Source organism: Oncorhynchus mykiss, chromosome 1, assembly GCF_013265735.2.
Source record: "Oncorhynchus mykiss isolate Arlee chromosome 1, USDA_OmykA_1.1, whole genome shotgun sequence".
NCBI lineage: Eukaryota > Metazoa > Chordata > Actinopteri > Salmoniformes > Salmonidae > Oncorhynchus > Oncorhynchus mykiss.
In genome coordinates this window covers 36,145,172-36,160,035 of record NC_048565.1, presented here as the reverse complement: position 1 = coordinate 36,160,035, position 14,864 = coordinate 36,145,172, and the positions used below count along the sequence as shown (strand labels likewise).

General features: G+C 46.9%; 1 protein-coding gene across 2 annotated transcripts in view; it reads left to right on the top strand.

Moving 5' to 3' along the window:
- LOC110522050 (serine/threonine-protein kinase WNK1) overlaps positions 1-14,864 on the top strand; it is a 48,656-nt gene that overhangs the window by 29,671 nt on the left and 4,121 nt on the right. The window contains exons 6-21 of one of the 2 annotated variants that reach the window (XM_036976806.1): positions 3,716-3,804; positions 4,006-4,225; positions 4,442-4,543; positions 4,653-4,986; positions 5,109-5,278; positions 5,437-5,487; positions 8,923-8,997; positions 9,891-9,970; positions 10,149-10,308; positions 11,495-11,611; positions 11,809-11,937; positions 12,015-12,066; positions 12,160-12,291; positions 12,535-13,493; positions 13,664-13,714; positions 14,131-14,750. In XM_036976806.1, coding sequence (XP_036832701.1) covers positions 3,716-3,804; positions 4,006-4,225; positions 4,442-4,543; positions 4,653-4,986; positions 5,109-5,278; positions 5,437-5,487; positions 8,923-8,997; positions 9,891-9,970; positions 10,149-10,308; positions 11,495-11,611; positions 11,809-11,937; positions 12,015-12,066; positions 12,160-12,291; positions 12,535-13,493; positions 13,664-13,714; positions 14,131-14,750 — 3,341 coding nt within the window. Of the gene's footprint in view, positions 1-3,715; positions 3,805-4,005; positions 4,226-4,441; positions 4,544-4,652; positions 4,987-5,108; positions 5,279-5,436; positions 5,488-8,919; positions 8,998-9,890; positions 9,971-10,148; positions 10,309-11,494; positions 11,612-11,808; positions 11,938-12,014; positions 12,067-12,159; positions 12,292-12,534; positions 13,494-13,663; positions 13,715-14,130; positions 14,751-14,864 lie in introns of both variants that reach the window. The other variant, XM_036976802.1, reaches the window with a different exon arrangement.

The window sequence follows — 14,864 nt, the reverse complement described above, 5'->3', positions numbered from 1 at the left end:
TGCCACCCCCTCTCCCTGTTGTCCTCCCACTCTGCCACCCCCCTCTCCCTGTTGTCCTCCCACTCTGCCACCCCCCCTTCTCCCTGTTGTCCTCCCACTCTGCCACTCCCTTCTCCCTGTTGTCCTCCCACTCTGCCACTCCCCTCTCCCTGTTGTCCTCCCACTTTGCCACCCCCCCTTCTCCCTGTTGTCCTCCCACTCTGCCACTCCCCTCTCCCTGTTGTCCTCCCACTCTGCCACTCCCTTCTCCCTGTTGTCCTCCCACTTTGCCACCCCCCCTTCTCCCTGTTGTCCTCCCACTCTGCCACCCCCCTCTCCCTGTTGTCCTCCCACTCTGCCACCCCCCCTTCTCCCTGTTGTCCTCCCACTCTGCCACTCCCCTCTCCCTGTTGTCCTCCCACTTTGCCACCCCCCCTTCTCCCTGTTGTCCTCCCACTCTGCCACTCCCCTCTCCCTGTTGTCCTCCCACTCTGCCACCCCCCCTTCTCCCTGTTGTCCTCCCACTCTGCCACTCCCCTCTCCCTGTTGTCCTCCCACTTTGCCACCCCCCCTTCTCCCTGTTGTCCTCCCACTCTGCCACTCCCCTCTCCCTGTTGTCCTCCCACTCTGCCACCCCCCCTTCTCCCTGTTGTCCTCCCACTCTGCCACTCCCCTCTCCCTGTTGTCCCCCCACTCTGCCACTTCCCTCTCCCTGTTGTCCTCCCACTCTGCCACCCCCCTCTCCCTATTGTCCTGCACTGTCCTGTTATTTCCCTCTGGCTGATACTGGAAATGGTCTTTGGCTTGGATCCAAAGGAGGAGCAATAACACACACACCTCGACATAGATACTCCATGATTTATGGTTAGAAATGGATATGGAAGGTGAGCCTATTTTGTCACCAATCAGCATTGCCATTCTAGTAATGTAATCTCTGCTGCCACGCTCAATGATCAGTTGTTCATCAACTACACTGGGAGGTAGTAGGTACACCTTCTCACTTCCGTGAGCGCTGCACGACCACGGTGGGAAATTCACTGTTTGGTCCACCAGCCACTGTCCGCAGGTAGATTTTTTAAAAATCTACCAGACACTCAGATTTTTTTTGCCAGACAATATTATTTTTGCCATAATTACAACAAAAATATAAACGGATGAGCATGCTTTCTGTTTTTCTAAAACAAGAAATGTATTACTATACTGAACAAAAATATAAATGCAACAATTTCAAAGATTTTACTGATTTACAGTTCATATAAAGAAATCAGTCAATTGAAATAAATGTATTAGGCCCTAATCTATGGATTTTACATGACTGGGCTGGGGTGCAGCCATGGGTGGTCCTGGGAGGGCACAGGCCTACCCACTGGGGAGCCAAGCCCAGCAAATCAGAATGAATTTCTCCCCCACAAAAGGGCTTTAATGCAGACAGAAATACTTCTCAGCCCCAGACGACCCCGCAGGTGAAGAAGCCAGATGTGGAGCTCCTGGGCTGGCATGGTTACATGTGGTCTGCGATTTGTGAGGTCGGTTGGACGTACTGCCAAATTCTCTAAAACGATGTTGGAGCCAGCATATGGTGGAGAAAGGAACATTAAATTATCTGGCAACAGCTCTGGTGGACATTCCTGCAGTCAGCACGCCAATTTCACGCTTCCTCAACTTGAGACATCTGTGGCATTGTGATGTGACAAAACTGCACATTTTAAAGGGTATTTTTATTGTCCCCAGCACAAGGTTCATTTATGTAATGATCATGGAGTTTTAATCAAATTTATTTATATAGCCCTTCGTACATCAGCTGATATCTCAAAGTCCTGTATAGAAACCCAGCCTAAAACCACAAACAGCAAGCAATGCAGGTGTAGAAGCACGGTGGCTAGGAAAAACTCCCTAGAAAGGCCGAAACCTAGAGAGGAACCAGGCTATGATGGGTGGTCCTCTTCTGGTTGTGCCGGGTGCCAACGTGGCTGGTGAAATAGACATTCTGACCCACCAATTACAAAATCTACCCGCATTTGGCAGGGTTGGTGTTAATTTCCCAACCCTGTTTATGACACAGGTTACCTTTTTACCTCAGTTAAACATTGTTAAACTCCCTTGATAAGTTACTTGCATCCCAGGAATCAGTATACACAACATACTTATCACAGAATTGTGCAAACTTATGACTGTCTATCAGAACTGTCTTAATGTGACTGTGATTACAGCTCTTATCCAGCCCTCCATACCTCTGTAGTGCCAGGCAGTCTCCTGCTGTCTCTATAGAGCTAATCTCTGTTACCCAGAAGTAAATCCTCTTGAAATATGGTCAGTTTCCTTATTTACATTCCTCTCCCTCCCTCCCAGTAACAGCCCTAGCCACTAATCTTCAAAGGGTGGGAGTGTCACCATAACTCCTAAATGTACATGTAGAATTTAGATCAGTGGCCCTCAAAACAGGTCCAGGGTTCAGTGGGTACTGTAGCTACTGAACCTTGCTCTGAGATGAGAGCACTGTAACCGGTGACTCTATTCCCCCTCAACAATGTTGTTTTCCCACAAAAACATTTGGGACATTCAAGTACATCACATTCAATTACATGGGTTTTAACACAAAGCATGCACTGCTGCCCAGTAAAGGGTTATACTCTGTTCTAATACAGTGCTGCTAGGAGGTGACAGGGCAACGCCACAGAACGTTCAGATATAAATATATTATGTAGACAGACATACTTCTGGCATGTAGAATATGGAATCATTTCAGCTTTGTACACATCATTTCTATCTGCAACCTTGTGCCCTCCAGAACGCAACCCTGAGTAGACCAGGGCCCGGTTCCTCAAAAGCATCTTAAGGCTGCTTTCATCGTTAGAACCTTTTGTAGGTGCATCGCTAAATCTCCGAACGGTTTCCTTAAACCATTGTTACTAAACCTCTTGAAAATGTTTATTTAACAACTGCCTCAGAGCAGCTAAGTACGTCGTTAGATGCAGTTTTCCACTTTCGCGGCATTTTATACACAGAAGATCTCCGCTAAACACCAAATCTATGTTTATCTGTCTTTCTGTGACCGCCAATAGCTTCAGAACAAGTGTGACTACAAATACAAAGTTGCTGATTTCTTTGCATAACAAGTGAATGATATAAATAAACTTCAAATGAAAACCGAGAACTGTGTCAAAAGATAAATACAGTATCGGCTACATAGACCTATATATATCTGAATGATATTAGAATTTCATGTTAATTCAATTAAGTTATATTTAGATATTTGTGAGCTTTTTAGCTATTGGACTCAATATATTTCATGATGTGTACCATGTGCGCGATGATGTACCAAATCTTGATTTAGTGCATTATTATAGTTAAGCGTTAGAATAAGGCGCATCAATATTTGTAACCTTGGATAGTAATATCGCTCTTGGAGCTGATCCGTCATCAGTATTGTGGAATAATTCTAATGTTAAGATTAGATTGGAAAGGGAGAACGCTGATCCGAGAGCAGTGCTGCCTTTCTTTCGATCCAATCCATATCAACACAGGCCTCAACGACGCACTTTTCTCTGTGGTGTTTTGGAAAACCATATTACATCTTCTGATGGAAAGATGCATCATAAAACACTTGTAAGCGTAAGTTCCATCGCTATTGGGAAACCAGGCCCAGGAAGTTAGAATCACGGAAGAATAATCTTTCTATGTTGACAATGTGTGGGTTGTTGACTGGGAGTTGTGTGTGTGTGTGTGTGTCCTATAGGGGGTGAAGCCGGCCAGCTTCGACAAGGTGGCCATCCCTGAGGTGAAGGAGATCATCGAGGGATGCATCAGACAGAACAAGGACGAGAGGTCAGCTCACACTCACATTCTGTTCATTTAGCAGACACTCTTACCCAGTGTGATTTCTGCGAAGTCCAGCTATAGAGTCACGGATGCAGGGAGAGTATTCCTACTCATGCACTCAGGACCTTCTCAAAATGAGAAGACTTTAAAAGGGTTTTGTTGTGTCAAAAATATCTCTATTGATTTTACTCTTCCCGTCTCTCCTAGGTACTCGATAAAGGACCTGCTGAACCATGCCTTCTTCCAGGAGGAGACCGGGGTGCGTGTGGAGCTGGCTGAGGAAGATGATGGGGAGATGGAGGCCATCAAGCTGTGGCTGAGGATAGAGGACGTCAAGAAACTGAAGGGGAAGTACAAGGAAAACGAGGCCATCGAGTTCTCCTTCGACCTCAGCAAGGACGTCCCCGAGGACGTGGCCCAGGAGATGGTGGGTGACGACACAATGTCCACTTCAGAGAGATATTGACTGCACCCCTAACGGCACCATATTATCTATATAGTGCATTACTTTTGACCAGGGCCAATAGCGAATAGGGTGCCACTTGGGAGTCTATTCTTACTGATTATTTAGGAATCTTTCAAGTCCTAACACTTCCCTGGTCCCCTGTTCTGTTCTCTCTCTCTGTGTGTGTCTCTGTCTCAGGTGGAGTCTGGCTACGTGTGTGAAGGGGACCATAAGACCATGGCCAAGGCCATAAAGGACAGGGTTTCCCTCATCAGCAGGAAGAGGGAGCAGAGGCAACAGGTCTGTACCAGCTCAATGGAATCTTAGTTCTGAATCCTGAATGTAAAGTTGTATAATATTGCAATCAAATGAATTAAACTGAGGTGAACTTGATGTTATGATATTGAAGGTGAGAGAGGAGCAGGAGAAGAGGAGGCTGGAGGAGGAGCAGGGTCAACGACAACAAGAACTAATTCTACAGCAGCAGCCCGGCACAGAGGCCTCCCAGCCAGGCCAACAGGCTGCCCCCTACACCCAGCCACAGCCCACCCAGCAGCTACCACAGCCCAACCTGCAGACGACAACCGACATCCCCCCTCAGACGGCACAGCTGGGGCCCCAGGGAGTTCCCTACATACCCCAGTCTACAGGGCAGCTCCCAGTCCCAGTATCATCCCAAGTTCCAACCCAGCCAGAGTCAGAGGCGCCAGAGGTGGACCAGTACCCGCAGCAGACTGAGACAGGTCTGTACGTTCTGCCTGGCACCTTTTTTTTTGTTGTGCTCTGTAGTATTGACCTAGTCTTAATCTAGTGTTTTTATGAACTATCAATTAATAAACCTATTCTTTAACCCTCCCTCTTTCAGCCAATCAAATAACAGATAGTTCCTCCATCCTTCCCGAGACGCACCTGGTTCAGCCGGTGGTGTCATACAGCACTCTGCCCTGTCAGCAGCCTCAGCCAGAGGCCCCATACCCACAGGGCACGCCCCCTGTCCAAACCGACCAATCGCAGCAGCAGCCGCAGCAAACCATGGTGAGTGTCATTATCGTGGCACGCAATGTATTTAATATATTCTTACAGTAACAGTACCCAACTCTTGTCTCTGTGTGTACAGTATAATATAAACTACATCTGACTTTCTCTCTCCCTCCTTCTATCCTCTCTCCTCCTCTCTCTGTCCTGTTTGTCAGGTGGTTCCTGCTGCCCAGACTGCCACTGTTGTCCCTGGGGTTCCACAACAGGTACACGTCTCCATCACAATAACATCACAGCACACCACTGCTGTTCCTCAACTGATCATAGATGGAAACACCATGATGAGAGGTTCTTGTGGGCTGTTACCAAAAGACCAATGTAGACATGTTTTTGAAAACAATGGTGGACCCTCTCTCCCTCTTTCTTTCGGTTTCTTTATGCGTTCCTTTCCATTGTCTCTCTTTTTCTTTCTTCAGATGCCCTCTTCTTATATTTTCCTCTCTATCAGCCCTATTTCTCTTGGTCTCTGTTCCTTCCTTCTGCTCGCCTCCCTCTGTCTTTCTCGTTTTTTCCACCTTTCCCTCTCTTCCCCTTTGTTGTATTTAGTTTGTTATTGTAGTATGGAGGTTACTGCCACCCATCGCTTCCCTATCAGCTATATAAAAACCGTCCCTTGTAAACGCACACCTCTTCATACCCACAGCCTCCCTCTAAATTTGCAGTGCATTCGGAAAGTATTCAGGACCCTCGACTTTTTCCACATTTTGTTACGTTACAGCCTTCTTTTAAATTGATTAAATTATTTTTCCCTCTATCAACACACAATAACCCATAATGACAAAGCGGGGGAAAGAAGACAAAAAAAAGGTTAGTAATTTGAGAATGTATTAAAAATAAAAAGCTGAAATAACTAAATTATTTAAGCATTCAGACCCTTTGCTATGAGACTCGAAATTTAGCTCCGGGGCATCCTGTTTCCATTGATCATTCTTGATGTTTCTACAACTTGATTGGAGTCCACCTGTGGTAAATTCAATTGATTGGACATGATTTGGAAAGTCACACACCTGTCTATATAAGGTCTCACAGTTGACAGTGCATGTCAGAGCAAAAACCAAGCCATGAGGTCGAAGGAATTGTCCATAGAGATCCGAGATAGGATTGTGTCGAGGCACAGATCTGGAGAAGGGTACCAAAACATTTATGAAGCATTGAAGATCCCCAAGAGCACAGTGGCCTCCATCATTCTTAAATGGAAGAAATTTAGAACCACCAAGACTGTTCCTAGAGCTGGCCACCCGGCCAAACTGAGCAATCGGGGGAGAAGGGCCTTTGTCAGGGGAGGGAACCAAGAGCCCGATGGTCACTTTAACAGGGCCCCAGACTTCCTCTGTGGAGATGGGAGAATCTTCCAGAATGATAACCATCTCTGCAGCACTCCACCAATCAAGCCTTTATGGTAGAGTGACCAGACAGAAGCCACTCCTCAGTAAAAGGCACATGACAGCCCGCTTGGAGCTTGCCGAAAGGCGCGTAAAGGACTCAGGCCATGAGAAACAAGATTCTCTGGTCTGATGAAACCAAGATTGAACTCTTTGGCTTGAATGCCAAGCTTCATGTCTGGAGGAAACCAGGCAACATCCCTCAGGAAAAACATCAGGGACAGACTGATTGGACTGCTGAGGACTGGGGTAAAATCATTTTCTCTGATGAATCCCCTTTCTGATTGTTTGGGGCATCCGGAAAAAATATTTTCTGGAGAAGACAAGGTGAACCCTACCATCAGTCCTGTGTCATGCCAACAGTAAAGCATCCCGAGACCATTCATATGTGGGGTTGCTTCTCAGCCAAGGGAGTGGGCTCACTCACAATTTTGCCTAAGAACACAGCCATGAATAAAGAATGGTACCAATACATCCTCCAAGAGCAACTTCTCCCAACCATGCAGGAACAGTTTGGTGACGAACAATGCCTTTTCCAGCATGATGGAGCAGCTTGCCATAAGGCAAAAGTGATAACTAAGTGGCTTGGAGAACAAAACATTGATATTTTGGGTCTATGGCCAGGAAACTCCCCAGACCTTAATCCCATTGAGAACTTGTGGTCAAAAACCTACAAATTCTGACAAACTCCAATAATGGATTATGCAAGAATGGGCTGCCATCAGTCAAGATGTGGCCCAGAAGTTAATTGACAGCATGCCAGGGCAGATTGCAGAGGTCTTGAAAAGAAGGGTCAACACTGCAAATATTGACTCTTTGCGTCAACTTCATGTAATTGTCAATAAAGGCCTTTGACGCTTATGAAATGCTTGTAATTATACTTCAGTATTCCATAGTAACATCTGACAAAAATATCTAAAGACACTGAGGCAGCAGACTTTGTGAAAATTAATATTTGTGTTATTCTCAAAACATTTGGCCATGACTGTATATGTATGTGAATGTGTATATGTGTGTATATATGTTTTATATATATCTATATTATATATGTGCGTGTGTATGTGTGTATATATATATATATGTGTGTGTATGTGTATGTGTATGTATGTATATATATATATATATACACACACACAATGTTTTTGCTTTGTCATTATGGGGTATTGTGTGTAGATTGATGAGGGGGAAAAAAACTATTTAATCCATTTTAGAATAAGGCTGTAACCTAACAGAATGTGGAAGAAGTCAAGGGGTCTGAATACACTGTATTTCCACCAACCTTTTAATTTGTTTGGCTTTGTTTTGAAAGGCTTTAGGGTTAACTTGATGGTTAAACTAATGCATTCTGGGACATTTAATATAATACCTTTCTCAAAATACTGAATTTCAGAATAAGGCTGTAACATAGCAAAATGTGGACGAAGTTAGGGGGTCTGAATGCTTGCCGAATGCACTGTAAATGTTTGATATCAGATACTGTATTTTATAATGGCTTTCTGCCAGAAGTCAACGAGCTCTTGATGAATTTTCCGTACAGTTGCCATTTTCTCCAGGTGCTTCCTATTAGCATGTATTTTGTCCATTGGTTATTTTCCCTTCTGTTTCGTATACACATGCTTCTCATACTTCAGAAAGGAATGTATCACAACTTTGTTCATTTGCTAAATGTATCTTGTTCCCTTTCGCTTGTTAATTTCCACACTCACCAAAAATACAACTTTATGAGCTGTATTTGTCTTTCTTTGCAATTAGTTTGTTAATTGTTCGCTTGTTTGTGCTAATTTTGTTAATAGAGGCCCAATGGCCTTTTCTTGCGTTTTAGCGCCCCCTTGTGTGCTATGCCGGTAATACTGTAAATCACAGGATGAGAGAAGGACGGTATGACGATATGAAAATCTGGATACCCCCCAAGCCTATTGTATGGTATCCTTCATGGCTTTTTGACTAGAGTAGGGAGTGTGTGTGTGTGGTATAATCCATGCTGTAAGACCTGTACTGAAGCTATATGAGACTGATTTATAGTGTTGCTATGTGATGCAGTAGGTACATTCCTGGGGGAGTTGGATTGTGGATGAGAGCCCGTGTAAAGCTATGAGGCGGTTGGGCCTCTGGGGGAGGAATAGTGGGTTTGTTTGAGGAGCAGTGTGTTGGTGAATAGATAATGAAGAGATTGTCTTGGCTGCAGATATGGCTGTTTGATTTGTCTCTGTCTCTTCCACCCCCTCATCTCATCCCATCCTTCCCGTGCACCTCCAGCAGCCACAGCCAGTGGGCAGCACTGCACCTCAGAGCACAACACTACCACCGCTCCAGCCTGGTGCCCAGCAAATACAGGTGAGACATACACACTGACACACTAGTTCACAACAACCCCAGCTTACGCTCTTACTAACGCTAAAACAGTCCCAAACAAGGACACAGCATGTATTCCATCTATTTGTATCAGGCTAGTACAGTCCTGTCATTCCTTCTCTTTTCTATTCTTTCCCTCTTTGTTTCTATTTTTATGACTAACACAGGGTTTCGCTCGGTCCTGGGGAACCCAATGGGTGCACGTTTTGGTTTTTGCCCTAGCATTACACATCAGTGATCAACTGATCATCAAGCTTTGATCATTTGAATCGGCTGTGTAGTGTCACGGCAAAAACCAAAACGTGCACCCATTGGGGTTCCGAGGACCGAGTTTGGGAAACACTGGACTCAAAGCTCCGTGGCTCTACTCTTTCTTTCATACATTCCTCTTGCATGCTGCTGCTTCTTCCTGCATGGCTGTCAGTCATGGGCCAATGAACCGAGCCCTCCTATCCTATCTCCTCCAATCAACGCAGAGCACCTCTACTTCCTCTATCAGGCTGCAAACCTCTCTATGCCGCAGGTACACACAGACTAGGGGTAACGTGTGAGTGAGATGAGTGTTGGTTGTTAGGCTGGCATGTGATAGTATTGTAAGGAGCCTACAAACACACATACAAAACATGTCCTACATGAAGTACCTTCAGTGTGTGTGTCCTCAAAACCGTGTGTGTGTGCTCAGAGCATTTCCAATTACTCAGTCAGATCACACACCCTTGCGGTCAGATCACACACCCTTGCGGTCAGATCACACACCCTTGCGGTCAGATCACACACCCTTGCGGTCAGATCACACACCCTTGCTTTCATGCTTGACATGACATGGTTGTAAAGCTCCTTTTAATGAACAGTGTGTGTGTGTGACGATGTTTCAGGCCTCTGTGAGTGTATCCCAGCCGGCGTCAGCAGAGAAGGCAGCAGGCCAGACAGTGCTGGTGCCTCAGTCTGTGGAGAAGTAAGGCATCACATCAGCTTTATACCTAGCTCACACCAGAAAGCATTTTCTGCTACTCAATATGTTCTATTGAAAATACATCTATATACTGTATGATACAGCCCTTTGTTCCTTGTGATGTCTCTCTCTCTTTCTCTCTCTCTCTTTCTTTCTTTCTTTCTTTCTTTCCTCCCCCCAGTTGCCTTTCGAACGTGTCGTCAGGTTTGAGTGACGGCTTTGAGGGGACATCAGATGGTAGACACGAAGGGCGCTCCATGATCAAGCGGCACCAGCAGAACTCTGTACGCAGCCACTCTTGCCACGAGAAGACCGCCAAGGCCAAGCTCATCGTCCTCAATGTAAGAGTCACATGGTCAGACTTTCAACTCAATGTCTGTCTGTCTTCATCTATGTGGAGCGCTCTGTCCCTGGCTCACACACAAGTCACACACAGACCCCACATAGCCACCTTCTATCTCCTCAAGCCAAAATTCCAGTAATTTTCAACATACCCAGGTTTTCCAGAAATACTTGTTGGAGGATTTTAGATTTCCTGCTTATTCCCTTCGGATTCCGGACAATCTTCTAACCAGCATTTCAGAAAAAGTTACAGGAATTTTGCAGCCCTATTGGCCTCTTTTTTTATTTATTTTATTTCACCTTTATTTAACCAGGTAGGCTAGTTGAGAACAAGTTCTCATTTACAACTGCGACCTGGCCAAGATAAAGCATAGCAGTGTGAACAGACAGCACAGAGTTACACATGGAGTAAACAATTAACAAGTCAATAACACAGTAGAAAAAAAAGAGAGTCTATATACATTGTGTGCAAAAGGCATGAGGAGGTAGGCGAATAATTAAAATTTTGCAGATTAACACTGGAGTGATAAATGATCAGATGTACATGTAGAGATATTGGTGTGCAAAAGAGCAGAAAAGTAAATAAATAAAAACAGTATGGGGATGAGGTAGGTAAAAATGGGTGGGCTATTTACCGATAGACTATGTACAGCTGCAGCGATCGGTTAGCTGCTCAGATAGCAGATGTTTGAAGTTGGTGAGGGAGATAAAAGTCTCCAACTTCAGCGATTTTTGCAATTCGTTCCAGTCACAGGCAGCAGAGAACTGGAACGAAAGGCGGCCAAATGAGGTGGTGGCTTTAGGGATGATCAGTGAGATACACCTGCTGGAGCGCGTGCTACGGATGGGTGTTGCCATCGTGACCAGTGAACTGAGATAAGGCGGAGCTTTGCCTAGCATGGACTTGTAGATGACCTGGAGCCAGTGGGTCTGGCGGCGAATATGTAGCGAGGGCCAGCCAACTAGAGCATACAGGTCGCAGTGGTGGGTGGTATAAGAGGCTTTAGTGACAAAACGGATGGCACTGTGATAAACTGCATCCAGTTTGCTGAGTAGAGTGTTGGAAGCAATTTTGTAGATGACATCGCCAAAGTTGAGGATCGGTAGAATAGTCAGTTTTCTCTGTGTCTACAGACGTCTGATCGTATTTCAGCTGGTGTCCTCTCTCTGTGTGTCTGTTTTCAGATCTCCAACATGGGAGACCGGGTGGCAGAGTGCCAGCTGGAGACCCACAACAGGAAGATGGTCACCTTTAAGTTCGACCTGGATGGAGATAACCCTGAAGAGATCGCACGGATCATGGTAATGATGACAAGAAACTAAAAAGCACTGATCTGAGTTGTATTGATCTCTTCCCCCAAGTCTCTGTAATGTCAAGAGTAAAGAAATTAGATGTATTTGTTTTGTAGCTCCACGGGTCTCTTTCCACAGGTGGAAATGTGGATTTGATAGGCATGAGTTGTTCTATTATTGTAGTTAAATGTATATCCTTCTCTCAGGTCCTGAGTAAGTTTATCCTGGAGAGCGAACGCAAGTCGTTCATCGAACAGGTCCGGGAGGTCATCGAAATGCCGGGCGATAAAGGAGAGGGCATGAAGGAAGGCTGCGCTCAACCGCCCTTCACTCAGGTAACGTACTACACTACTCACCCACAAACTCCTAGGCAGCCTTTAGTTGACATGGTGTTGTCCTTCTCTCTCCACAGATTGTGGTAGATGACCCCTTACAGCAGCGTGACAAGCCCACTCCTCTGTCTGGTAAACATGCACCTACACATTTACTATCTCTACTGAATTATGATTGTCTGGGCTCCACCTCTTCACCCCTCACCTCTCACCCCTGTTGCCTAGGCATTGCAGCTCAGGTGGTCCACTCTGCAGGCCGGAGGTTCATCGTTAGCCCTGTCCCAGAGTCCCGTTTGAGAGAGCAGTTTTTCGGCCCTCCCTCGGCTAACACCTCGTATGGGGACGAGCCCCATCCAGGTGAGAATGACTGGAATCTCTGGGCCATAGAGTGCAACCAGAACTCACATATAGAATGTTAGAACTCTGTGTTCCAAACATGTGCCCCACTTCCAACCTTGGCATGTTTGAGAACTCTAAAACATGTTGCTTGATGCATTTACCAACATTAGTGTGTTTGACGTCATGATGATAAATGACTTGTTGTAAGAGCCCAGGTTATGTAAGTGACTCCTCTCTCTGTGTACCTCCCCGCTGCCCCAGTGAGTCTGGGCCTGTCCCTGTCTGCCCCCTCAAGCCGCCTCCAGCAGGCCTTCACTGAGATGAGGGAGACGCATGGGGAGAGACGAGCCACCAGCACAGTCCCCTCCTCCCAGGCTGGTCTGCACCCGACCACCACCCTGCCTCATGCCTCTGTCATCCCCTCTGGGTCCTCCTCTCTTCCCCCCTCCACATGCCAAGTTGCAACCGGGAGGGGGTCTCCAACCCAAGTTTCAGCCCCTGCACCTGCTACCAGTGAGCTAATCCCACACCCCCAGCCTGGCTGCCAAGCTGCCCCCTCTCAACCTGCTCCTGCCCAAATCACATTCCCCCCTTCAGCTGCTCTCCAGCCCCCCCAGGCCACCTCGTCCTCTTTCCCCCCAGCCTCTGCCGATCAGATGGGCAGCAGCTCTGCCCCCGTCTCTGGCGCTCCACCCAGTAACTCTGGGACTGTGACCAGCTTAGAGCAGCACCCGGTTCCTGTTCCTATCCTGTCCTCTCAGCCTATCCCTGTGTCCATTCCTGTCACTCAGCCCACCTCCTCCCAGTCTCAGCCTGTCCCTACCTTTGTCCCTGTGGCACAGCCTGCAATGGCCCCCACCCATCTTCCACCCTCTACCCTGCCCTCCCAACCGTCCCAGCTGCAGCCAGGGGACCCAGATGGGGGAGAGTCCCAGTCCAAGGCCCCTGGTATAGATGACATCCATGCCCTGGAAAAGAAGCTGCGCTCCCTCTTTAAGGACTCCACCTCCGCTGACACTGGCAACCCTGAGACCACCTCTTCCTCCACAGAGACCATCTCCCCTCCCCATCTGGCAGCCCTGGTGCCCTCCTACAACCTGTCCCTCACTTCAGGGGAACAGGGAGCCCCGGGCCCCTCCCCCAACCCAGGACAGGGCCTCACACCAGTGGAACATGCACAGATCCATCCAGAAAAGCATGGCCAAGCCATCAGAGCACAGGTACAGTAGAGGGAACTCTGATTGTCCAGTGACTGATAAGATATAGTATTTGTACTAAATGCTTTTTTCAGTTGTAACTTGAGAGATTTTCTCCTACCTTGATAATAATGATTACATCTTTGTGTGTGTGTGTGTGTGTGTGTCGTATGTATCCTGGTGTCTCCGAGCAGGCAGGCACCCCTACCTCTGAGCAATTGCCTCCATTCCCAGTACCAAACCAGGTTAGTCCTCTTTTCAGAACTTGTCCCCTTCAGAAGTTTTAAGTTATGTACTGTAATGTTGAGTTTTGTAGATGTGTGGAATAGGTGAATGTTGGGTCATCTTTGAGTGGTGTGTCTAGAGTTTTTATTTACATTTTTTAAAAATAAACAAATGTAATTTCACCTTTATTTCACCAGGTAGGCCAGTTGAGAACAAGTTCTATTTTACAACTGCAACCTGGCCAAGATAAAGCAAAGCAGTTCGACACATACAACGACACAGAGTTAGACATTACACACAGAGTTGTGCTTGTTCTGTTGCGTTATCTTACCTATATTAGTTACGTTAGTTATTTTGAATGTTTTCTGAGTGAGTTGTGTTGGTATGTTTGTTGCTGACATGTCTCGTGTGTGTGCGTGTGTGTGTGTGTGTCCAGTCCCAGCAGCCTCTTGGTAGTCTGGACGGCCAGCTGAGGAGAGCTGTGAGCCCTGAGACCATTCCAGGGAGCAGTAGAGCAGCAACGCCCTCCACAGGGGTCGTCAAACTGGGACGCTTCCAGGTCTCAGAAGCTGGCGCCGGTAGCACTCCTGACCCCTCTACCATCGCCTCCTCTTCCTCCCTCACACCCTCTTCGTCCTCCTCTTCTTCCTCGTCTTCCTCCTTTTCCAGCCCAGAGAACACCCTCCACCGCTCCTCCTCCCTCTCCAAAGGAGTCTGGAGTGGAGACTCCGTAGATGGGCTCACTTCTCACTTCCAGACGCAGCCTGCCACCATCGGACGCTTTCAGGTGACTGCCAGTGTCACACCCAGCCCCAACTCTGTCTCCAAAGTGGGCCGTTTTTCAGTGACGCCAGCTGCAGCCAATACCATGGCTCCTTCGGGATCTAGCTCCTCCCATCAGAACGGCCCTTCCTCTTCAACAACTTCTGACCCCTGTAGCTCCGCCTCCGCAGGGAACAGAGGTTTGTTTAATCATTACATGACCAGCGACAATGAGGACGACTCGGGGCCAGAGGACGAGGCCTTTGAAAGGGAAGTCAGCCACCTCCGAGAGAAGTATGTTACCTTCACTCCTCCAAGATGTTTGCTGTTTTGGGCAATATTTCTCTTTTATATGATTTTAAATTTCAATGGGATCACTTACTAGTGGTGTAAGAGAGATGACTGTTG